Source organism: Pezoporus wallicus, unplaced genomic scaffold, assembly GCF_028554395.1.
Source record: "Pezoporus wallicus isolate ANWC-B61680 ecotype Strahan unplaced genomic scaffold, APGP_CSIRO_Pwel_v1 contig_2025, whole genome shotgun sequence".
In the NCBI taxonomy this organism is placed as follows: domain Eukaryota; kingdom Metazoa; phylum Chordata; class Aves; order Psittaciformes; family Psittacidae; genus Pezoporus; species Pezoporus wallicus.
The window spans coordinates 998,864-1,024,816 of NW_026640253.1; the positions used below are offsets into that span (position 1 = coordinate 998,864).

General features: G+C 37.6%; 1 protein-coding gene across 2 annotated transcripts in view; it reads left to right on the plus strand.

Annotated features, from left to right (window-relative positions):
- PLEKHA7 (pleckstrin homology domain containing A7) overlaps nt 1-25,953 on the plus strand; it is a 162,707-nt gene that overhangs the window by 84,340 nt on the left and 52,414 nt on the right. For both annotated transcript variants that reach the window (XM_057418314.1, XM_057418315.1), the window contains exons 4-7: nt 8,814-8,897; nt 16,872-16,983; nt 23,653-23,757; nt 25,521-25,593. In XM_057418314.1, the coding sequence (XP_057274297.1) occupies nt 8,814-8,897; nt 16,872-16,983; nt 23,653-23,757; nt 25,521-25,593 (374 nt within the window). The remainder of the gene's footprint in view (nt 1-8,813; nt 8,898-16,871; nt 16,984-23,652; nt 23,758-25,520; nt 25,594-25,953) is intronic.

Here is a 25,953-nt window from a genome sequence, read left to right on the forward strand (position 1 = left end):
GGATCATAGTGTCTATTATTATGTAAGTCTTTGCAGCAAAGTAAAATGTGTTCAAGTAGGACTGCTGGGGGAATTTGGTGTCTGTTGGGAATTTTAGATACTATGCATATGAATATCTCTTTTATTTTGAACAGTTTTGTTATGGCTTAAAAACTGAGAGAAATACTTTTTTGTGTGTAAAGCTTCCCTTAAGTACTTTTCCCAAAATACTATGCTTATAAGGCAATCCCTGTTGTACTGCTTCCTCACCAAACTCTTTAAATTGCGGTTGACATTGGAATTTGAGGGTATGCTACTTTTACCCAGAGTGTTTTAATCATATTACTTAGTGACATCATAGAATAATTAGGGTTGGAAAGGACCTTAAGATTATCTAGTTCCAACCCCCCTGCCATGGGCAGGGACGCCTCACCCTAGACCATGTCGCTCAAGGCTCTGTCCTACCTGGCCTCGAACACTGCCAGGGATGGAATCATTACTTTTTTTGTTGTTAGTAAATTTATTGATTTAGTTTGTGTAGCGGATCCAGAAGAAATAAGTAATGTCACATGTTGCTCTCTGTATGTTGTTGCCTTGTGGCAGGGTTGGTTTATAGCAGCATTTCACGTCTAACTGTTCTGCAACTCTGCTGCTGTAAGGTGGTTACATTAGGTTTACATAGTTCTTTTGTGTGAATGGCTTTAGGGCAAGTGCTGCTTTATGTGTAGTACAAAACTGAGTAGTGAAAAAGTTAAGTTGCTGCTTTCCTGTCATACCAGTGACCCCCGGTGGAAAATCAAATACCTCCATACTTCCCAAAATGTTTGATTAAAAAAACAAACTTGCTTTCTACGTGAGCATCTGTCTTCAGAGTTGCTGCATGAAATTGGACTGCTGGGATCATTTGTCCCAACCCTTTAATCCTATGGAAGTCATAGTTATTGCTGAAATATCTGTGCCAGCATTGGACACAAGAGGGGGGTTGTGTGTGTGTATGTGTGTGTGTGTATATATATATATATGTTACACATTATTTATATATATTATACACATTATTTATCTATATATACACGCACATTATTATTGTGACATTAGTGATGTTTCATTGTCTCTAAAAGATTGCTTTTGTTAGGTAGTAAAGTTCCAAATTAATTTAGATAGATAGTTTTAAAGGTACTAGATTTTATTTTGGAGTTTGATGGAGAATTGCCTGACAATCTTCAAATACTTTAGTGGGAAAGACAGAAACAGTCTTAAGTGAGTTTGAAGCCTGAATTAAGATGATGTGATATAATAATGTGAGGTTTTACCTTTATAATTTTATTTTTCTGTGATCAGAGAATTTTTAGATTTAATTTGCAATTTTGAAGGCAGAGACTGTAATTTTCCTAAACTGCAGAAGTAAGGAAATAGAATCAAATTTCACTTTTCAGGAATGTTCTGTTTTCTAAGGAGTTCCTTGTCTTTAAAACCTTAACACACTTCCTTAATTTCAAGTTACTTGAATGTGTTTTTTGTGAGTTAATAGAAACCTGATGATGCCTCCTGATATGCATCAAAAGGAACTGAGAATAAGGAGATGACTTCAGCCTGTATTACTTATGGAAATCTGTGATGATCCTGTGATGATAGTATATTCATCTTTTATCTATTCTTTTAGTGATGAAATATCTCTGTAGTGATTCTGTGGCATTTTTCATATTAGTTTACCATTGATTTATTAGATCTGTTCTAACAAGGATGTTCATTAACAACAAAACCTTTCCTGCCAATATTACTATTGGGTAGTATAAATTATTTTTTGTAGTTCATTAAGACAGGAAAAAAAGATTGACTTAGTTCCAAAGAAACTTGCAGTTCATTTTTCACCTTATCATAAGTGAGCTAGGTAGAAGGAAGGATGCTATGTGAGAGCATGACTGTCAGTTTACGATCTAATCTGATGTCATGCCAGCTGTCCCCTTAACTGTCTGTATAAGCACAGGCTCTTGTGTTGACTGATTGTAGTCACAGACATTGCTGCTCAAGATAGTTCCAGAATTGTATTCTCAATAAATAACTGAACACTTGTGAATTCTCAGGGTGATAGCATAAGGAGGGTGTGAGATTTGAAACAATCACTTTGTGATTCTCATGCAGTAGTTTATAGGTTAAAACACTGTATAAAGGGGTGAAATTTTGGCCCTAAGAAGGTCTTCCAGACGCTGATTACAGTGCAGCAAGGATTTGAATGAAATTCTGAGGAGACACACTATTATTTTGAAATGGGGATAACATTTAGTATCTTGAGAAGATGGGGTTTTGTGTGCTTCCAGCTTGAAGTGATGCTATTGCTTGTGTAATACAATTTTTTGGTTTTGTTGTCAATTCTTCCAAATTAAATCTGTATTACACTGCATTTTTCTTCTAATAACATTATTTGCAGAACTTTGATGGCACTGATTTCGTTGGACTACTCATTGATATTCTTTCTAGCTAATTCTGAAAGCAAGTATCTAAAAGTTACTCGGAAGGCAATGCTGGAACTATTTTGAAGCTATTGATATATTTCAGAAATATGTTATGAAATAAAGCATAGTATGCCTGGCTGTTTGCCTGGTTGGATGCAAGCACTTTCTCCTGTTTGGAGTAACAGTTTCCTGGTTGAACAGCAGTTCTTCACTCTATGAGTTCTCCTTTTATACCAGTAACTCCCTGTAGAAGTTTGGGTGCTCCTGCATAACTATCATCAATGGGGAATTCAATATAAAGGTGTTAACGCTTATCTGGTCTTGCAGGTAAGTGTAAAACCATCAGCCTATGTGGAAAATAAGTACTCTAAAAAAGGCTTATAATAATTTATAGAGCAGTCTGTCCAATGACAGCATGAATTATTCTTGCAACTATAGATTTGTTAATGTGATGTAGATTCAATCAGTAGTTGATTTGTACATTTCAACTTCATCTGCCTGGACATGTAGATTACTCTAGAGGCAGTCTATAAACTTGCTTGACTTCAAATGAAAGGTCATCAGCATCAGTCATGTCCAAAAGTTAATTATTAAAACCTGGCTTTGACTTCAATACAAAATGAAATGAAAGAAAAAAAAAAAAAGAGAAAAAAACCACAACCCCCTGAATAGGTGAAGTCGTGTAATTAGGAGTTCTGCAAAAGTATCCATGCAGTTAAAAATGCCTGCCTATGTCAATTGCACTATAAGAATGGAGACTAGATTGTAATTGTGTGGTTTTCCTGTGCTTAAATCACTTAAATTTCATCATATTGTAGGTTAGGTTAGTGCAAACAAAGGATTGGCAATGTAAAATTTGCAGACTTAATCAACACCTGAGAAACGTTTTAGGATGCGTGCTGATGGTGAGCAGAAAGGTGTTATCATATCATCACTCCCATCCGCCCAGCAGGAGTAATCATCCACTTTGTAAGGTCATCTGGTTCCACCTCCTGAACCCAGGGCCAACTTAAAAAATTACATTAGGTGCTCAAACAGCATGCTTTCACATGTGGCTAATGTTAGCCAGATAACTCTGTTCACGTCTTGAACGTCTTGAGTCTTTCTAAACTGCTACAGTACATCGGTCTTAATGCAGTGGGTGACTGCCCACACTTATGTTTGTAAGTGTTGTGTACGCATGCTGTGAAATGGTAGAATTTGTCTTGTAATATCTAATGAGAAAGAACTGGTGTTTGAACTGTGACTCTGTTATGAAAAGTCTGAGTCTTAACTATTACAAACTGTCATGGTTTAAGCCCAGGCCGTAAGTCAGCCACACAGCCCTTTCGCTCAGTCCCCACCTTTCTTCCCCCCTCCCCCCAAGAGGGAGGGGGAGGAGAATCAAAAGAACGTAACTCCCACGGGTTGAGATAAGAACAGTCCAGTAATTAAGGTATAACACAAATCACTACTGCTACCACCAATAATAATGATGATAAGGGAAATAACAAGGGAAGAGAATACAATACCCATTGATACCCAGCCCGACCAAGCAGTGATCTAGCCCTTCCGGGTAACTCTCGATTATATCCTGAGCATGACGTGCTGTGGTATGGAATACTTCTTTGGCTAGTTTGATTCAGGTGTCCTGTCTCTGCTTCCTCCCAGTTCCTCTCCTCCCTGGCAGAGCATGAGACCCAGAAAGTCCTTGGTCAGACTAAACGTTACTTAGCAACAACTAAAACCATCAGTATTATCAGTGCTGTTCCCAGGCCGAAAGTCAAAAACACAGCACTGCACCACCTACTAAGAAGGAGAAAAAATGAGTGCTACTGCTGAACCCAAGACACAAACCAAGAACAAGCCTTGGAAAATGGTGTTCTGTAGTTTTGAAATTCAGAAGTACTTTTAAATGGTCTATAGTGTAATTTAATAATGATGGTAGTGGTAGATGCTTGTGAATGTAATTTTTGCATGAATTTTTGATGTTTTCATACTTGCTTTGCCTTGGTGGTTAAGTTGATTAATAATTATACAAAATCAGAGTAATACAAAACTGTTACAATTAAAAGATGATTACTAGGGAAAATGGCATAATTTATCACATGGAAAATTCATAGTTTTACTAGAAAAGTTAGCTTGGCATTTCACATGAATGGTGGTGTACCGATGCAGGTTACACAGTGTTCAGAATTCACATGGTGAAGCATCATAAGCTTTCCCAGTTTTGTTTTCTCTAGTGGGAGATTAAAAAAAAAAAGGGGCATGAAGAGTAAAGCAGCACATTGTGTCCTTTTATTAAGGCTCATTTATTGTGCCTGTTATAAATGGTAGATTTCTGGACAATAGAAACACATATAGCAGTTGCTATTTGAAGGAACTACTGAGAGTCTTGATTGGCTGATGTGTCTGGAGAACAACTGGACTAAGTCTTTTCTTGGTTTGTGCTTGGAAAGGAGGGAGAACTTTCACTGCAACAAGTTTACTAGGTCACTACCACTGGAGACATTATTGTAATTATTTTTGTGTAAGCAGGTATTACTGTGAAGCAAATATTTAAAGGATATGAAAACAACAAAAACCAAAATCTAAATCTGTAAGTCTAATACTACAGTTTCTCTTGTTCTGATCAAAACGAGGTACTACTGATATTCTCAGAATATGTTTATTTAAATACTGGGAAGGCTTCAAAGGTATTTTAAGATTTAAATTATATTTGCAGAGAAGGATGGAGGGAGCAGCAGACAGAACAGAATAGTTTAAGTTGGAAAGAACCTCTGGCCCCATCTGACCCAGCTGCTCCTGTTCGCAGCTAGGCCAACTTAAAGTTGGAGCTAATTTACAAAGTCCGATTCAGTTGCTCAGGGTCTTACCTGGCCATGTTTCAGATTTTTTCCGAGGATGGAGATTCCACAGTCTTGCTAGGCAACCTGTTCTGTGTTTGCCTGCTCTCATTGTAGACAAAAGTCTCCCTGCTATATAATTCCTTGTTGCAGGGCATTAGCCATCTGTTGCATAGATTGTTTTAAATAGTATTGCTTATTCTTAATGAATCCTGCGAGGCAAAACACTTAAACTCTCACTTTTCAAGTTCAAATAAACCACTATGTGTCTGCAACACTAACTATTAGTGGCAGTGGTTTAATTTCTGTCTTCCCAGTCAAGTCCTAAGTATATTGAGGCTGCAGATTTGCAGAAAGTTTTGGGTTTTTATGCCTTCTCCTTGGCTGGGAATCACCATGTGCATTTTATGTAGTAAAGAAATTATCCTTCTGTTTCACTGCTCTTACTATTCAAAGTGCAAAACTTGTCCCAAAATGCAGTTGTTCAGATATTGAAGAAATGTATGCTTTCCAGCTGTAACTTTTATTATTGGCAAGTAATATTTAGTCTGTTAGTAATTTCAGCAACAGGACTAATTCACCTTTGGAAGGCTTGGTGAATTTAGAAGCCTTCAGATGAGAGCTTGTTGACAGTTTAGAATCATAGAACAGTTAGGGTTGGAAAGGACCTTAAGATCATCTAGTTCCAACCCCCCTGCCGTGGGCAGGGACACCTCACACTAAACCATGTCATCCAAGGCTCTGCCTAACCCGGCCTTGAACACCACCAGGGATGGAGCATTCACAGCCTCTCTGGGCAACCCATTCCAGTGCCTCACCACCCTCACAGTAAAGAACTTCTCCTTATATCCAATCTAAACTTCCCCTGTTTAACCTGTTACCCCTTGTCCTGTCACTACAGTCCCTAATGAAGAGTCCCTCCCCAGCATCCCTATAGGCCCCCTTCAGATACTGGAAGGCTTCTATGAGGTCTCCACGCAGCCTTCTCTTCTCCAGGCTGAACAGCCCCAACTTCCTCAGCCTGTCTTCATACGGGAGGTGCTCCAGTCCCCTGATCATCCTCGTGGCCCTCCTCTGGACTTGTTCCAACAGTTCCATGTCCTTTTTATGTTGAGGACACCAGAACTGTACACAATACTCCAAGTGAGGTCTCATGAGAGCAGAGTAAAGGGGCAGGATCACCTCCTTCGACCTGCTGGTCACGCTTCTTTTGATGCAGCCCATTATATATTTGCCTCTAGAGAATAAAGCTGACAAGGTACTTTCTTTTTTTTAAAGTTAACAATGTATCTGCATTTTAGTTAGTACTCCTGGCCTAAATATCAGAGGCTAACAGACTGCTTCAGTCCTGATTTGAAAGACTTTCAGCTTAAAATGGGATGGTGTGGTAAATGTTATTTTTATACTTAGGTATTATTTTCTTTGAAAACATCTTCAAGTTTCTGTTTATTTCTTTGGATATATACCCAAAATTTGAATATGAACTCACATAAAAATGCTTGTTTCTAAAACAATACTCCTCAGTCCTTTTGTGAGAAAAAGATGATGGTTGCTTTGTACATGTTACACTGCAGGCTTAATGGAAATACTTTCTCCTGATCTCGGATTTCAAAGGAAAACTGAAGAGTTAGAAACTGCAAAGGAACTTCATTAACCCACTTCTGTAGCAGAGGTCAGTTCTCACCAGCCTAGGGAGTGAATGCTGTTGCTGGTGCCATGGGGTAGTTAATGAAGTAATATCTTGTTCACAGTTTTTAGTGGCTATAGGGTTAGGATTTTTGCAATAGGTGAGGCTGGAAAAAGTCCTTTCATGTAACATAAGTTGTCACAGCTTTCAGTTTATTATTGAAAATGTTTGCTTTATTGGTCCCTTATATACGACATCTCGTAGCAAGGCATATTGGAAAAAGGGGTGAAAAGTTCATAACACAGAAAACATCCTTTGCCATTCATGGTGTAAGTGGGACTTTATGTGAGTAATTTGTGGTTTGTTTGATTTTCTGGTGGGTTTTTTTATTTGTTTGATTTTGGAGAGGGTGTTTTTGGAGGTGTGTGTGTTTATTGCATTCGGTGGTTGCTTTTGGTGGTGTGTTTTGCTAGGTTGTGTTTGGTTTTTTAAAATCAAGGCATGTTCTGAACTATTTACATTTGAATGTTATGGCTGCGTGAGCTGTTTGATTTTTAGATGTCCTTTACTGAAAAAGTGTTATTGCTTTGGAATTTCATTACTTTGAAACCCCGAAATATTTTTTTTATATCTTATTCTATTCCTGGTGGAAATCCTGCAGTGCTAGACAGTTAAACCCAAATCTTCTCTAAAATGAAAAAAAAAAAAAAGAAAATGATGAAGTGTTCATTTTTGGATCTTTGAGGTCTTACTATGTTTGTTTTCTGAACATACTCAATGATATTTTTCTGCATTTGATGGGAATTCTAGTTTTGGATGTTGTTTACCTAACTATTGTGAACTAAACCCATAAAAAAATCAGAACCTTATATAAGTGAGCTCTCGGTTCATTACTTCGTATAATTCTAAGTCTCCTTAACTGCATGTCAGCCGCAACCTTTCTAATTGTAGCCAAAGTAAGAACTTTGGTTTCTTATTTCTTTAAAATTTGTGATTTTCACGGGTTTTCTAGATGTTTCTTTTGACAGGCCTGCATAACAAAGGGCTTATGACGTATGAGAATCTAGAAATTGTCTTGTGTTCTCTATACAATTAATTGAAATGACTGACTTTGGAGGGGAGGGAAGACTATCAGTTTATCTTGAAATAAGCTTTCTTCACTCTGTATTTTTGCATTATATGAGTACAGTTACACAGATACAATAATTGTCTTTAATAGATAGCACTATTTCTCTGAGCATTGCAAAACATCTAGATAGTACTCTGAAGGGATAGTTGATGGAAAATCCAGACTCTAATTCAACTCAGATGAAATGAAATACTAAATTATGTTTATATTCGCCATGCAGCTGAATGGCTAAGGTTATATAAACCTCTGCATTGAGGTGTAAGGGAAATAACATTGAAGAAATTCCATACTAGAGGAAAAAAAAAAGCATGCAACAAATAGCTTCTACAAAATCTGTCAGTGATCTTATTAAATATTACAAATTGTGTAAAATGTCAAGTGACATTTTTAATTATTTTACTGGTTCTAGTCTGTGACATTTACAGAAGAACAAATCAGTAATTTATGTGGTGTCATTTCTATGTTATGCTTAAATAATTTGCTAACCATCAGGTGTAGATAATCATAAATTCAACTGTGTCTCCCTAACTAAGGATTGCAACTAGCTTTCTTTTAAAACATTAACCTGTTTAATAATTAAATGGTACAGTGTGTCATTGACAAAGGCAACAAGAATGCAGGAAGGAGCTGAAAACATTTCTTAAAAGTACATCAGAAATATGTTTCATTTCTGGAGTCGCAGCAGCAAAGCTTCAATGTAAAAAGTTCTTCCTTTTAGAGGTCATAGATATATTTTGCCATATTTAGTAATATTAATTTCCTTTTTCTTTTCTTTTTTTTTTTTCTTTTTTTTTTCATTTCAGCCATAATCAGCAGACCACGTCATTTAGACATCCTGTGACAGGACAGGTTTCTCCAGAAAATATTGAATTTATTTTGCGAGAAGAGTAAGTAGTTTTACCTGCTGTAGTTTAGTATTTTGGCAGTTCTTCTTTTCGTAGAAAAAAATGTCATTGATATGGTTTATGCTTAAAAATTTACTTCTCATTGTGATGTTTTTGATTTTAGCACTGTTCCATGCTAGGGCTTGAGAGAAAATCTTTACCAGATCTTTATAAAAAACAAAACCAAAGAACCGCCACTCCCCAATAAGCAAGCAAAAAAGACAATATAAATAGGATACTTAAGCAATGCTGCTTTAGCCTTATAGAAATATCAGACATAGAGAACATAAATGTAAAGTGTCTTTAGAACAAACTGGTAGGTTTGTACTGAAATTGTAATGCACAAAATATTACTTGTTTCCATTGTAATTCCATGGTTTTCTTAGGTTTTAGGTTTTCTACATTCCCTATCTTGGGCTAGTATATAAAAAAAAAAAAATAAATATAAAGGTTGATTAGGCATTTTTCAATGTATTCTAGAGCAATGGAATAACATCCATGGGTTTCCAGCACATTTTATCTTGATTGTCTGATTATTAAAAAAAAAAAAAAGAAGAAATGCATGTGTTCAAAGTGGCGTATCTGGGCATTTTGATGGTTCACTGGATCACTCCCTGTCTACTCCTATCATCCTGCATGCTAGATTGCTCCTGTAATCCCTTCTGTAATGGGATGACTGGATATCTTCCCTAGATGGAGTCTAGGAGAAAGTTTTACATTACTTCTAAAACCACTCCAAAGGGCAAGAGAATGGGACAACACCAGATAGCTTTTCCCTTTCCAGCCTAATCTTCTAACACTATTTAAGCAGCCTTCAGCCCTTCATGTGTCACAGAGGCTGGCAGCAGGCTGTAGTGGCCTGGATTGGTGGTTTGTATGGCTGACCATACAATTCTTAATGCTTTATGTTTCAAACCGTGTAACATCTAATTCGCTTTACATTTAATTTAAAGCACTGTAAAATCAAGAGAAAGGAGGCTCAGAGAAGGAGCATGCAAGACTGCCAGGAGACTGAGGACAATGTCTTCTCTTGTGGACTTGGAGAGAAAAGTAGAGCATGACTGCATAGGTCTCTGCTCAGAGGTTCTGGAACAACCTTGAGACACTGAACTGCCCTTCCCCAAGCCCAAAACAAGTCCAAGGGCCAGTGCTATGTTAAGGCACCTGCTGCGAACCAGTGTGATATAGGATGTTGAACATATTTTGCAGTGTATGGAAGAGGCCTTTGCACAAAGACTGCAGGACAGCTACCGAGCTGGAGGTCACCCCAGGTGTTACATGGTATGCGGATGGCTTGCTGCTCGGAGGGATTTGGCTCATGACAGGTATCCAGAGGAGCTGCTCCAATTCATTTAGTGAGGAGAACAGGTATCTTGGAATGGAGCAAATCTCAAAGGCAGTCTGGACAACAGCCACTGTCCATCTATGTTCCAGCTTCCACCTGTTAATTGATTTTTTTAATTACTCTGTTGTAAAGGTCCAGTCATATTTAATACAAAGAAGATTTGTACATGTGTAAGGAAAAACAGGTGTTTGGCTAAAACTCCTCTGAGTGCCTCCCTGGGTTTGCCACACTGTTTCTGCTTTTGTAATCTCAGTAGCAGATAAAATATTACAGGCAGAAGTGAAAGAACAACGTGCTGGTGATGACATAGTTTGAGTGACTTTTTGTGTACGGTAGAATTTTTTTTTTAAGAGAAATGAAGGTGTTTATTTGGAGGGCAGTCAGATGAATGGGCACAACTTGTCATCTCTAGACTTTAGTTACTCATACTGAGATGGTATCAAAAGCAGGAAAAATCTTACAATGTAGTAAGATTAATGTTCTAAAAGATGAGGGAATGGGTGAAAGGATATAGAGAGGAGTATGTGTATAGTGACTACTCAGGAGACAGTTATCGGAAGAACATTTTTCTAAGCTTTATTATTGGCCTGAAGTACATACAGAGTGTTTTTAAAATTAGATGGTTTTAAGATATCAGTTAAAATTGCTTTAAAGGTGTCATTTTCAAGTGTGTGGGATGCTCTGGTTTCCTAAGTTTTGTACTGCTTCTATGCGACAGTGTGGGTTTTACACCAGTGCTGTTCATCACAGTTGTATCTGAATTCCTGTCCAATGACACTGTTGACGCATTGTGGGTGTCTGCTGAAATAAGGAGCTATTAGCACCTCCCTGTCTTTAGGCCCAGGAATTGTAATGGAGTTATGCCATGTTTTCAGTTATTTTCCCTCAGGCATCAGGGATTTGTGTGGAAATGGTTTTGGTGTGTGTTTGTATGGATTGTATATTAGTTTGGAATCAGTGTTGCAGATCATACCTTGTGATGAAATGACTTTCACAAACAGAACACGGTTGGAAGGATAGTCTCTGGATTTACAAGGTCTGTGGAAACTTTCCATCATGGGATCCTTTTGACCAAGTGTACTTTTGTCTTACAGATAAAGAATCCTCTCTGAAGTAGTAGGATTTCATAAAAGGCAATTTGTTCTTCAGTGCTGTTGTGATGTTACAAGTTGATTCTAATTTATGATTAATGACAAATCCAGGAGTGGTCACAACATATTGACTGGGAATTAGTGGTGGGTGGGATGGGGTGGGTGGGTGGGCTTAAGCACAAACTTGTTCAGGCTGCAACTAACTTATCTATTGAAAGGACACATTTAACATCAGAAAACTAATTTACAGTAATTAGGAATGACAAATGTGTGGACTGCTCTGGCCATTTGTTATCCAGGAAGCAATCTTCAGTCAAAAAGATTTGAAAAGAAGTTTTGGAAAATGATACCAATAATGACCAGGTTTGACGAGGCCTTGGGTGGCATGGTTTAGTGTGAGGTATCCCTGCCCATAGCAGGGGGGTTGGAACTTGATCTTAAGGTCCTTTCCAACCCTAACTATTCTATGATTCTATGATTCTGTGTAATTTTAGCTTGATTATGAGTCAGTTGTGAACCAGATGCCCTTGCTTCACTTGATGAAATGACAACTTGGATACTTTCAGTAGAAGGCTGAGACTGTATTTCACTACTGTTTTTCCTAAGGCATTTCCCTTTTTAAGTAATATCACATCAATTCTGCTTTTTAAGCCAAAATCTGATTTCCTTAACTCTGTTGTAACTGCAGGATGAAAACATAGCACATTGTCAGGAATCTGTAACTTGAGCTGCGTTATCTTTTGCCCCGTGGAGAAGGACTTGGGCATGTTGGTCTATGAGAAAATGAACATGAGCCAGCGTCAGTGTGCATTTGCAGCACAGAAAGCCAACCATATGCTGGGCTGCATCAAAAGGAACATGACCAGCAGGTTGAAGGAGGTGATCCTGCCCCTCTGCTCTCCTGAGACCTCACTTGGAAAATTGTGTGCAGTTCTGGTGTCCTCAACATAAAAAGGACATGGAACTGTTGGAACAAGTCCAGAGGAGGGCCACGAGGATGATAAGGGGACTGGAGCACCTCCCGTATGAAGATAGGCTGAGAAAGTTGGGGCTGTTCAGCCTGGAGAAGAGAAGGCTGTGTGGAGACCTCATATCAGCCTTCCAGTATCTGAAGGGGACCTACAGGGATGCTGGGGAGGGACTCTTCGTTGGGGACTGTAGTGATAGGACAAGGGGTAACAGCTTAAAGCTTACACAGGGGAAGTTTAGATTGGATATAAGGAGGAAATTCTTTTTTGTTAGGGTGGTGAGGCACTGGAATGGGTTGCCCAGGGAAGTTGTGAATGCTCCATCCCTGGCGGTGTTCAAGGCCGGGCTGGGCAGAGCCTTGGGTGGCATGGTTTAGTGTGAGGTGCCCCTGCCCATGGGAGGGGGGGTTGGAACTTGATGACCTTGGTGTCCTTTCCAGCCCTACCTATTCTATGATTCTATGCTAAGGCTGCTGGACAGGTGTTAGATTTACTTTAACCACATTGTTACATGTGCATTCCTTTGAAAAGTCGATGATACAGTTACTTAGGTTAGGTGTATGTAATGTTTACATTTCTTCTCTCTTATCTTTCTTTAAGTAACAGATCTTTAATAATTGTATACCAAAAGGAAGCAGCAGGCACTTATAGCCATGTATTGAATTGTACCTGTTGGTAAATACTAGTAGTTGTGTATTAGAAGCTTTACCATGTATCTGTAATAGTATGTTTGCAAATGAGAAGATAGCACGTTAAAGTTAAAAAAGGTAAGATTTTAACATAAATGTAAAAAAATAGGTAAAAAAATATTTTGTGCTTAATCCAATGAGAGTCATCCTCTTTTTTTGCGTGTTTTTCGTGCAGCTGCTAAAGCCTGTGTATCACCTCTGTGGAGAGAGCTGTCTTATTTTGTCTATTGCATTTTGTTGCTATAGCAGCAAAAATATCAGGTGGAGAGAATGGAGGAAACTCAGCCAACCCCCAAAGAAATATCTGCCATGTTTACATGTATAGAAATACTAGGACAGATTTTTTTTTTTTATCTAGTTGAATAGTAAATTTACTAGACTTAAAACTAGATTGACATGATATTTTTGAGTTGTATATAGTTCCAACAAAAGAAACTTTTTATGTTGCTGGTATGAATGTGGATCTTCTAAGTCAACTAATCTTCATGATCTTTTAGAGACAAGGAGTGTGTTCTGTCGTATTTTGTTCTCATTATGGGCTACTGGTGTATTAAATTTTTTTTGTTGTTGTCATTGTTCAGTGTTTGTTTTAATAAGCCAAATATTGGCCATGTAGATATTTTAGGTGGTAAATGATTTCTGTAGCCTTACTAGCATTGTTTAAGTAGATCAGGATGTTGCTTGACAGGAGGTACAACATAAAGTGTTATTTTCAAGTATTTTAAAATATTTAGAAGGGACTGGATCTCTGAATGTACATACTGCAATTTTGCATATGTCTGCACACCCTTGGGGGAGGCAGTAAACAAACTGTCCTGCAAATAGACAAAAACATCACTATGACCAAGACAGAATGAACTGTTGGATAACAGATGTTATCAAACATCATTGGTAATGGTGATTTGAACAAATGTTTCTGAATGCAGAGAAATAACGCTATAGTCACTTATGTTTAAAGATGAATCCGTAAATACGGTCAGAACAGTGTTAACTCCATTAACATCCTGGGATATTTCAGGTAATTCTGCATATTTTTATTTGCTTTCAAAACCAGGCTGAGAGTATTAATTAGCAATTAAGAGATGTGAATTCATGAGTTTTGTTATGTTTTGATTTCATGCAACAAATCTTATTTTATCCTTGAAATAGCATATACAAATAATTAAATTAACTTCAGTATTGTTTAGGGTTTTCTATTACATATCATTTATGGAAAGTTTGGATCTCAAGTGTTGGCTGCCAGAAATGTTTTGTAGGAGAATAATAATGTGTTTTCTCTTTCAATGGACTTGCTGTCTCATTTTCCTGACTATTTGAGTTCTTCCACATGGCAACAACCTCACATTTTTTAAAAAACATCTTTTCCCTTGTGAAGTTGAAGTTCGTCATTAATCTTGATGCTACTAGAAAAGGACAGCATGATTTATTGGCAGTGGTCATTTTCAGTAGCAACTAGAAGAGAAATTGCTTAAATGTCAACATTACAAATGCTAGGAAATTGAATTTAGTGTTCTGTATTTCATTAGGATTTTTTTTATAGTGATGGTCTTGTTAAAAACGTATAAAGCTTATCTTCCTCTCCAGTTCTAAATTTTTTACTGTTTTTCTTTAGCTGCAGTATTTTAACCAATGTGAAACAGTATCTTTTGGAATAATGAAAATCTGTGCAATCAGAGTTGAACTTGTAGATTAAACCCATTCCTCTGGGGTTATTTTTCTTCCCATATTAATTCCCATACAAATAATTTATTAGAAAAATTAATTCAAATTTGTTGAAGCTTAAATGTTATTGTTCTTTTTTTGTCTTTCCTGAGACAGTTGGTTCTCTCTGAAATAGCTACTGGTAAAAGGAAAAAAAATTATTTAACCAAACTATTGTTCTGGACATGTATGTTAAATCCTCTCTCCTCTTCCCCCACTACTTTATTTCCTCCCTCCTTGCCACAGTGAGTATCTGGACAGTATCCTGTGACTGTCCTACAGAACAAAACTCAGTAGTTTGTATTGTGGACATTGTAAACAATATAAACCTTAAGGAAAGAAGAGAAATTTTGTGTCTTCTAAGCCCAAACCTTTTCCTTGGTTATGTTTTGTTTTCATAGGTTTGCCACTCATTTCTAGTGGCCTTATTAAAGATATAAAATCTAATGCTTTCAATTGATCTTGAAGCAGATTAAAATTCTCTGTCACATCCCTGTTAGTGTTCCTCCCTTATTGAAATTCCTACTCTCAGTTTAGTTGCCTTGAGCAGGGAAATGGAACCTTTTTGATGATAAATATTAAGAAAAGCCAAGTAAGATGCGGGCATGTTGCAAGTCTGCATTTTCTATCTGTTTTGAAAGTTTGTAAAGTGGAAAGGGAACAAGTAAAAACAGAGTCAAAGCAGATAATAAAACTGGTTGATCAACAGAAATAGCTTAGGCAGCATTAGATATGGGAAGTGTCTTAATCTGCCTGTTGCTGAAACTGTATATTCCTAAAGTTGATTAAACACTGAAGTAGGAGACTTGGTCTATGGGAGGTTAGGCAAATTGACTCAAACTGATGTAATGAAGCTCTTGTGCATTGAAGGCTGGCCAGGGATTTTAGGGACTTGCTGTAGCTTGTTCTGGTATTTTGGACTTGGACTTATGTATGAAAGTTAGAAAGAAGGAAGGGATTCATGACAGATAAGGGAGGCATAAAGGAAATGGGATCAAAGTTGTGTTATTTCCTTGCAAGCTTAATTGAAACTTTGTGGTCACAAATGGAAAAATATGCTTTCCCTGACACCAAATCAATTATAAAAGCTTTTGGACAGACAATTGTTTAGGTTGTAACTGAGGAAGAGCAATGATGGCAAACACCTTGTCCTCAGCTAAACCTTGTGTTGAGCTACCACAGTCATGAGTTCTTCTCTGTTCTTATGAGTGGTAACTGCTCACAATTACTCTGTATTAAATGGCTTTGGTGAATTGCTGAAATGTGAAAAGGAAAATCATAGATGTTTAATAGTTTGATTTGTTTTGGTTTTCTGATGTGACTGTATTGCTACTTGTTCCTTACATATAATTCACTAAACTATGTTGTTACTGATTTTTGAAAATACTGCCTGTGGGTTTGGTTGAAAAGTTGTCAAGCTTGGCTGCTGAGGCTTCTCTTCACAACCTGCATGTGGGATTCCACAGGATTTTGCACTTCTGTTTATCCCCATTTTGGCATGTAGCTGTTTGTTCTGAATTCTTACACATTGAACAGGTACTTATGGTAGGATTAATCTCATCTATGCTTTAAATGGGTATCTGCATCTGAGCTGGTTTCTTAAATCTTCGTATGACTCAGAAGTTATTTATTTCTGATAATACCTGCTATTAATTGTGCCATCTCACTTAAAATGTGTTTTAATAATTCATTTTTCAGTATGAATCATATGTTGGGAAGATTTAAAGAGCTAACATGAATTTAGTGAAAGATCTAACAGTATGCTAATATATTAACTAAAAAGTTTGTTATTGCAAAGTGCTGACTCCTATCATTCCCTCCCCAGTACTGGCTCTTTCACATGTTTGCAGCCAAAACTCTAAAATTGGCAAAATTTCGTTTCTCTGCATTAGACTTATCTTTTCAGAGTGGTCTTTTTTTTATCATGATTCTCTGTTAGATTTGGCAGGGTTTTTCCTCCTGATACATAGAAAAATGGCAATCATCAAATGTCGCTGTCAGGATCTGCTAGAAAAATACTGAAATCAAAATAATAGGGGTAGTACCAAGGAAGCTGTGGATGTGTGGGAAATGTTTGTGTAGCCTGTCATTCATTCGCTGACTGTGATTCTTAAATATGAAAAGGCAAAGATGACTGTTTGAAACAATGTGCTTTTGATTATCTGGTTTTGTTTGTTTTCTAGGCAGAATTCATCTATGTCCAAGCAACAGATAACCCAAAGACCTTCAAGCATGGTCAGTGAAACATCCACTGCAGTAACTACATCTGCTGTTGATACAAAACCTGTCTCTAAGGTAAAGGAAGAATGCTATTGTTTCAGCTTTGTGAATAGAACTTCAGTCACTTTAATCCAGTAATATTTTAAACCTAATTTTAATAGGGCTATGGGCTTAGGCTGGGAGTCTAATAACTTACCTCAAAGAAGAGGTATAGGAGCACTGTGTATCCACATGATAGTGTTGAATGATAATTTGAAAAAGAGTAATTATTGTGAGGCTTCTTAAGAACAGAAGTAAGTATGTGTAATACTAGTATTCCAGCAAGTCTTTTGACAGTCCAGTGTATACGTCAAAAAGTTCTAGGAATAGTAGGAATTATAATTTGCAGTTATTACTTTTCCATGAAATCTTACTGCTGTTCCTCTTTCTAGTAACAACTTGGATCCCTTTCTGCCATCACTGTAGTGCACGAACAGTGAGGACACCATTTTCACACACAGAATGTTTAATAATAGAAAAATCCATTATTTATCATTACAAAGGGCCTGTGTTTATTACTGCACAAACTATAATCGAGCACTGTGCTTGAAGTGTCAGCAACTATCTTAATGCTTCTTTGACCTTACAATATGTTACAGTACAGTAAGAATAGGAAGGGGTTGGATACTGGAAGAATTAGCAGAAATAAGATTTCTTAACTTTGTCTGCAGTTTTTCAACTTCTCAGTTTTGTTTTGTTTTGTTGAAAAACTGCAGTAGTGCAAAGCCTGTTAAGTAATTTGGTTGAAGATAGGACTTTGCCAAATTGGCTGCAAAGATATTTTATTGAGTTGAAATCACTTAAAATCTAGTGTTTTGATATGCTTGGGTGAATATTGGGGAAGATTAAAACAATTCTATGAAAAGCTAAAAAGAAAAATAAAATAAGTTTTTTTCTTAGATCTGAAGTGTATAGGTTGTTGGATCAACACAAAGACTGTCATGTGTCAAATCTCAAGAAGATATTTATCTTTAATGTGCTAAAGTTATCACTTAATGTGATTAAATTATCACTTAATGTGATAAAGTTATCCATTTCTTTTTGATGTTCTAACAGTTGAACTTACCAAAGTACCTGGGACTTGGGCACTTGTATTTGCTGTATTTATGCTCCTTATTCTGATTTTTTTTTTTTTTCCTGAAAAAACAAACCCCCGAAACCAGCCTTGAAAGCACAAGGCTTGTTTTTTCACTCTTCAAATCAGCAAACTTAATGGGGACCTGATACTGTACTTTCAGCTGGGGATTTCTTCATTGTCACACTTCTGCCAAAAAGCGTGCATCCTCTGTCACCTTCCCCTCTGCTTCCCTTTGTCAGCATATTTGCACTGATACAATCAGGCTTTGCAAAGCAGTGAAATCAGAAATGGTGACTGGATAAAACTTACAGGGTCACCCGTATGCTAAAGGCTAGTTCACTGAAGATACCAGAACCGCACAGCTAAAGGAGATGGAGAGCTAACGTCCATCTTATACATGCTTTATTTCATCACTGCATGTATTTCCAGGCTTGAAATCACTCCTGTTGTTCTGTAGAGTTGGAAGATCTGTTGAATTCCTAACGCAAAATTTTAACTGAAGTGAGCTGGCAATGAGAACAAAGGCTATAAAGTGAATAACCTGTGTCCTCCATTTTGAGGTTGATTCTTGGCACATTGAGTGTAGATTTTAAGATGCTTTTTTCTATTTCTGAATGTTTTCTTCCATAAATTCTGTAATCGTTCTTTCAAAGACTGAGTTCCCAGATGCACACTTGAGACACAATCTCGAAGCCAGAGACATATTCTGTCTTTCACAGCAAACGTTTCTAGCTACCCATAGCTAATTATTATCTTCTACTAAATGCTTTCAGAATTTTGCCCTGCGAATGCCATCACAAAACCATGTAGGATTAGTGTTGGAATCCCAGCCAAATTCAAACTGATTTTTATATAGAGCTATGCACACTGAAGTAGTGCCAAATCAGAAAATGCAGGAACAGGTATGCGGCTTTGCACTTGATTCTTCTGCAGAAAGTTGACAGCTAAGGATTACTCCATTTGGGATGGAGGGTGAAGGTAAGCTGCCAACTGTACAGGGGATTTGTCATTCTTAGTTCAAGATGAAAGAGATGAAGACATCTGGCTTGCTTGTTGCAGTGTTCAAAGTCTGAATTTGGATTTAATAAAACTTCTGAAATAAATAATTTTGTGGAAAGAGAAATTAATGTGTTCTGTCGAAGTGTCACTTGAACCATGTACAACAATAAGAGCATGTTGGAAAGAATAAAAAGAAAAAAGCCAAAATGTCATGTTTCATTGATGTGTGTATAAATACACAAGACATCATTCTGTAAGACAGCTGAAATGGGCTGTTCTGCAGAAATACACATAGATTTTTTGGGTGAGCCTCACCGTTTTGATGCTGATGCTGAGTAAGTTGTCTGCAGACTTTATACCAATGTAATCTACCCTTCCTTTTGAAATTTGAGGAGTTGAGAGAAAAAAAGCAGAAGAACAGGCTGATAAACCACAATTGTTGTCTGTCCCAAAGATCTGCTTGTTCATTGCCAATTCAATTACATTATTAACCATGTTAAAAGCCATTTATATTGATTACAGATGAAGGATATGTAGGAATAAAGATCTATTTCAGTTTGAGAGTAAGGTATGTTTAGAATTTAGTCTGTTAAAGCATCTGATGATCTGAATGGAAACTTGTAAATGTTACTGTGCTACGCAGTACTTTGGCCAAGTCAGAAGCATAAAGGATAGCAGTGTAATGCGTATATTATTACTTACATACATTGATATGCTGGAGGGAAGGAATGCCATCCAAAGGGACCTTGATACGCTTTTGAGGTGGTCTGATGCCAACCTCATGAAGTTTAACCATGCCAAGTGCAAGGTCCTACAGCTGGGTCGGAGCAATCCCAGGCACAGCTACAGGTTGGGCAGAGAAGAGATTCAGAGCAGCCCTGCCGAGAAGGACTTGGGGGTGCTGGTCAATGAGAAAATGAACATGAGCCAGCTGAGGAAGTTGGGGCTGTTCAGCCTGGAGAAGAGAAGGCTGCGTGGAGATCTCATAGCAGCCTTCCAGTATCTGAAGGGGACCTGCAGGGATGCTGGGGAGGGACTCTTCGTTAGGGACTGTAGTGATAGGACAAGGGGTAATGGGTTAAAACTTAAACAGGGGAAGTTTAGATTGGATATAAGGAGGAAATTCTTTTTTGTTAGGGTGTTGAGGCACTGAAATGGGTTGCCCAGGGAAGTTGTGAATGCTCCATCCCTGGCGGTGTTCAAGACCGGGCTGGGCAGAGCCTTGGGTGACATGGTTTAGTGTGAGGTGTCCCTGCCCATGGGAGGGGGGGTTGGAACTTGATGACCTTGGTGTCCTTTCCAGCCCTAACTATTCTATGATTCTACATTTTGAGAGTGTGTTTTGGGTGGATTCTGTGGAAAAGAAGCAATTGAATTGTCAACGGTGCTGATTATTACAAGTGTTTTTCCAAGATGAGCTGATGAGGATTGCAGCAGTTAAAAAAAGAACGTGTTTAACAGTTAAGAGAAATAGGCAATGGTGCCAGCTCTGTGAGGCTGTCTGAAGCTGGAGTGTAGAACACAGTTTAGTTCAGAGCCACTGTAGATGAATGCTCAATGTCAAGAGCAGGGATTTCTGAGAGTTTCAGTTTTAACTATGTGAAAATAAAGGATTTTTTACTAGTTTTCTTAGAGATACTAGAAGGATGCATGAGTTCATTCATCAGTGAAACACTGAGATTATTTTCAGTGGAAGAGATTATGATTTTGAAAGGTGGGCTGGTTTTTGGTGTTGTGTTTTTTTTAATTCCATGTAGGTTGCAAGTTGAGTGTTCTCTTATGTGTACATATTTGCATATTTTTACCAAGTTACAGTCTTCCTTTTTTTATTTAGAAAATCTGTTCCAAGGGGAAGGCTGTCTACATTTGGGTTTTTGGTTGTTTTTTTTTACTGTCCGCTTTAGAAAAAACAATAAATTCCATTTTATAACTTAAGTTATTAACTTCCCTCTTCAGCTAGAGGTTATTGTAAAGAAGCAGTGATGAAAAGGAGTTTGAAAATTTTGGCTCTTGACATTTTTGTTTTTTTACAAAAACTTACGAGTCATTCACAAACAAGCCAGCATAACACATGTACTGAAGTCAAAAGCAGCTTCTTTGTCTTCAGTGACACAGGCAGCTGCTCTGACCTGCATTTTCAAAACACATGACGATGATTTCAGAATATTTTAAATTAGGAAAAGGGTACTGAAGTACAGACAAATAGTTCCAAAAATATACATTTTCTTTTAAACTATCCTTTTATTCTAGCAAGGTGTGACATTCAGTATCTGTTACACTGTCTTATTCCAGAGCATAATGAGAGGATCAGTGCTATATATGATAGGAAAATGTAAATGATATAAAGCATTATAGAATTATTCTTTGTTTCTACTATGGATATTATATTGATACAGAAGGCACACCTTTAGGAGAACTTTTCCTTCTCCTATGTAATAGAAATTGGTCGGTCCTTAGACCAAGTCCAAGGACAACTTTTCTATTTTGTGGTCTCCATATTTTATTTTATTTTTTTAAATTAAGTAAGGTCAGAGAATCCAAGTGCTTTATCACTGACAGGTATCTGATAAAAAAAAAAATCAAATTTGAACCCTGCTCTATGTGTAAATCAGCCATACTTTAGTTGTACCTCAGTTAATTCATCCTTCATAGGATAAATATGAGAAAGAAAATTCTGTACCTTTTGTAAGCTGATTTCTGTTCAGGTGCAAAGCACAGATTTTTGACTTTCAAAGCCATAAATAGTTTGGGCCTTGTTTTTCATCACCCTTGTAATGTAGCTGTTACATCTAACATTTTGCAACAGGTTTTTTAAAATCTTGACTCAATTGATTCTCATTTTTCTCAAAAGAAAATACATATGACTTAGCCTGACAATCTAGAGCTTGGCTGTCCTCTTTGTGTGGTCATTTAAAGCGATCTTTGGACACAGGTTCACATTTGAAATATTTTCAGTAGCAAACACGAAATCCAAAACATCTTTTTTCTTTCTTCCTTTAGTGTCAGATTTGCTGCTTGTAGATCTGTTAGTTAGTACTGAGAAGTTTTGTGGTCGTAATTGACATGCTGTATTTTCACAAAGCTAGCGCTCTACAGCCTGTTAGCTGATGCCTTAGCATATGCATGGCAGAGAAATGGGCTGAGAGATCTTGGTGATACCATTCTCAGCTGGCTTTTACAGTGAACTAGTTCTTGCCAGCCGAGTGGCAGGGGCAATGGCCATGACTAACTCTTGGCCAGACTCCTCTGAGGTATCAGGTAAGGTGTCTCCGAAGTGTCACAGCATTTCACAGAAATGACCATGACATGTGGCTCACCTGACTTCTCAGCAGAGCAGAAATCAGCATGCTATTTCCTGGTAAACACACCGCAGGGAAGCTATCTAGTAAAATCTGCCCTTTGATATCTCCTTACAAGTGTTAAATTAATGTTGCTGTTATATATGCTATAGCACCAAAGAAAAAGTGGATTTTTTTTTCTTACTGATTATTGCCATTAACTTAATCCTGTGTTAAGATGTGTGCTTATGTCTACTGAAATGTGTGAAATTCAGTGCAGCTTGATAAAGTCTGTCATCAAAATTATCAGAATCCATCTAAAATTATCATATTTTGCTAGCACGTTATTATATATGCTGTCTTCTGATCCAGATGTTGTTTGACTGGCAGGAGGCAGTACACTGAAATATTTTTATGGTGTCACCCCTTGCATCAGATTAAAGTGCTTGTTTCCAGAGCTGCTGCTTGCTTGTAGATGACAGAGCGTCAGTACCCTGACCAGCTGGGAGGAGAGATTCAAACAAAGGAGAGATATTGTAGGAAGGAAACAGCGAATCTGGACAGCTGTTTCCTTGGCGTGAGAGCAAACGTAACGGTGGTTTGTGCACCTGAGGTTCCTAAAGCAACTGCAGTAACAAACTGTGCTGAACTTGGAGAAGAACAGGCAGATTATTCATCCAGAGATTCTCGCTTTTTCCCGGACCAATAGACTTTCCTGGTTTGTTTTTGAAATAATTTTGCTCACGCGTGTCAAAACTGAGGTTGCAGTAAAACACAAACCATTGCCTAGTTTGTGATTTCCACTTACTGCCATCTAGGTTTCTTCCTTAACAGCATCACTCTGTCTTCTCCTTTTGTTTGCCGGATCAAAGTTCAAACATTTATTAAGCTACCAATATTTGAATTTGAACAGGAAGGAATACAAAAAACAGCCAAACCCCTCAGGGACAATGAAGAGCAAGAGTAGGATTCATGTGCATAAAGTCCTGTTTGTAAGAGACTTGTACTAAGTTGCAGAGAGAAACAGGCATGCAGCTCTTGTAGTACAATCAAAAATACTTCCCAAGCATACTGAAACTTCAGCAGTGCTGCCTTTCTGACTTGATTCACCAGTGCTGCTGCTGTTCAGCTGGGAGTAAGCAGACCATCCTGGCACTGATACATTGATGAAAGTGGAAGATTGACTTTGCTATGTTGTAAATATTGTTGTCTATTTACTTGCCCTTGAAAATGCTATAAATACTTTGTTTCTGTGTAATGAAGTATGAATTATTGCAGTGAGGCTATTTGTAATAAGAAATTAGTCTCAGTACAGTTTTAAAACCTCCACTACATTATACTTTTTTACAGGTTATGAAGGCTGGAAACAAAGTTCATAGCTTTGGAAAGAGGGATCAAGCTATCAGGAGGAATCCCAATGTTCCTGTTATAGTAAGAGGCTGGCTACATAAACAGGTATGCATGTAATCATCTGTTTCTATTCATATACCACATCAAGCAAAAGTAAGTGCCTTTCATGTAACTGCAAAACCAGAAGCATGAACATTGGTGATGCAAGGCAGCATTAGGTGCTCCCACAAGCTCCTGTCATGAGGGGCTTGTGCTCAGCAAGTTTGAAAACCAAGTTCTATGTACAGGTTTGTTTCAGAAGTGGAAACAGTGATAAATGGACATGAACATCATGGTTAAATGTTGAGGCTATAATTTTGTTGTCTAGATCTTGTTATTTTCCCTGTTTTATCCTGTCAGCTTGCTGCCATGCTGATCTTGGCCTCCCTCAGAATGCGCTGTAAACCTGAGGTTGGCTGTAAAGCCCTTATTCCGTCTGCTTCCTTATGCCCTTATACCCTGATCAAAGGCTTAATTCTAACCCATACGCCTTTTATTCTTTGAAAACTGGAGGGACAAAATGAAGGGAGATGGGGATCCATTCACCACACATTGCTGTGGCCATGACCAGTATCCAAGCAAAGGCTGTATTGTAGGATTTCATCCAACAAACAGAATTTTACAGCTGCTGCATCTTGAACTCTTAAGCTGACAGTAGCACATCCTTGCATGCAAAAAGTAAAACAAACGGTTGTATGAGAGTACTTCCCTTCTTCTAATTTGGCAGTCTGCATCCATCAGATTATCACCAGAGATTCAGGGGCTAGGTTTAGGGATGAGGAGGTGAAGGCTGAAAACTGAGTCTTACAATTATGATTCTACATATACATGAAAGTGTAATCGCTGACAGCCGTTGGCTTCCTTCTGCATGGAGAACTGCTGTCAACTCTCTTGACATCCACTACCCAAGTCCATTAGTTTTCAGGACAGAATCAGAACTCAGATACAGTATGTGTTGACAGCATTGTAGCATGAAAAAGGAAAGAGAAGAAAGTACTTGCATACTTAATATGACTGCAGAAAGAAGGGAAATAGTATCTGCAACATTGCTCTAGCTATTTCCTTCTGTCTTCTTACGTCTACTTTTAAGCACTTAAAGACTGAAGACACTTTCTGTGCTACTGGTTTCATCAAGGCCTACCTCAGCTGAATAAGTTGTACTTGCTTAGGTTACAGTCTGGCAATTTTGCAATCTTCCAACATTAATTTCAATGTAAATATTACTCATTTTGACAAGGTGATATATATTTTATCTAGAGAGGGAGGCATAGATCTCCACAGGCATATTATATTATATTTCATTAGAATTTGCACATTATGCAATCTGGTTTATTTCCTAAGGAATATTTGATTAAATTAGATTTTAAGCAGGGGTAACATACAGGAGAGTGACTGTAAAATTATAGGGGATGATTGAAATCTAAGGTCATACTTCTCAGTGGTGTAGTGATTCTCATCTTGGTCTACAGGCAATCCTTGTTGGAGTTTGTGCCACCCAGATGCAGACTTTTTTTCTTTATTGAAGATAAATCTATCTAGATAAAATGTGTTTGTTGTGTATAAGGTTAATCTGAATGCTGTTTGGGATGCAAATTTAATTACTTAATGAAAATTAGCAGTTTGAATATTCTACTCCGATTATTTTATAGCTGTATGTTTTGCCTCTTACCTTTCTTAGTACATAATATTTTGCTAATGAAAACCACTTGTTTTTGCAATTAGTACCATGTTTAGGTAAACTTCTGGTAAACTATCCACTAGTACAAAATTGTTTGATAAGATGTTAGCTTTCCTTAAATGAAAAGTATGTCAAATTTCTTGAATTTCAGGATAGCTCTGGAATGCGGTTATGGAAAAGAAGATGGTTTGTGCTTGCTGATTATTGTTTATTTTACTACAAAGGTGAGTAGATACTAGCTCTTTTGTTTAGTTCACCTGTTTAAATCACATTGCAAGCATAAGCTAATTGAACTTTTCAGATACAGTTAGGTATTCTGAGAAGATGCATAGTGAAACAATTACTTATCCATATGTCTTTAATGTAAAGCGAATTTCACGCCAGAGTTGGTAAACAAGGGGGTGCTGTATGATCTTTTGTCACATCAGTTATCCTTGATAGATGCCAAGTTTTACGTTGCAGAACATTTGGCAGCAATACCAGTTTAAGATTTATCCTATCTGTGGCTTGTATTGTGTAGCCTACTTGGTTGCACTTGGACAGGTGATTTTTTTGAGAATGCAGTATGGCCCGATCTCAGGGCA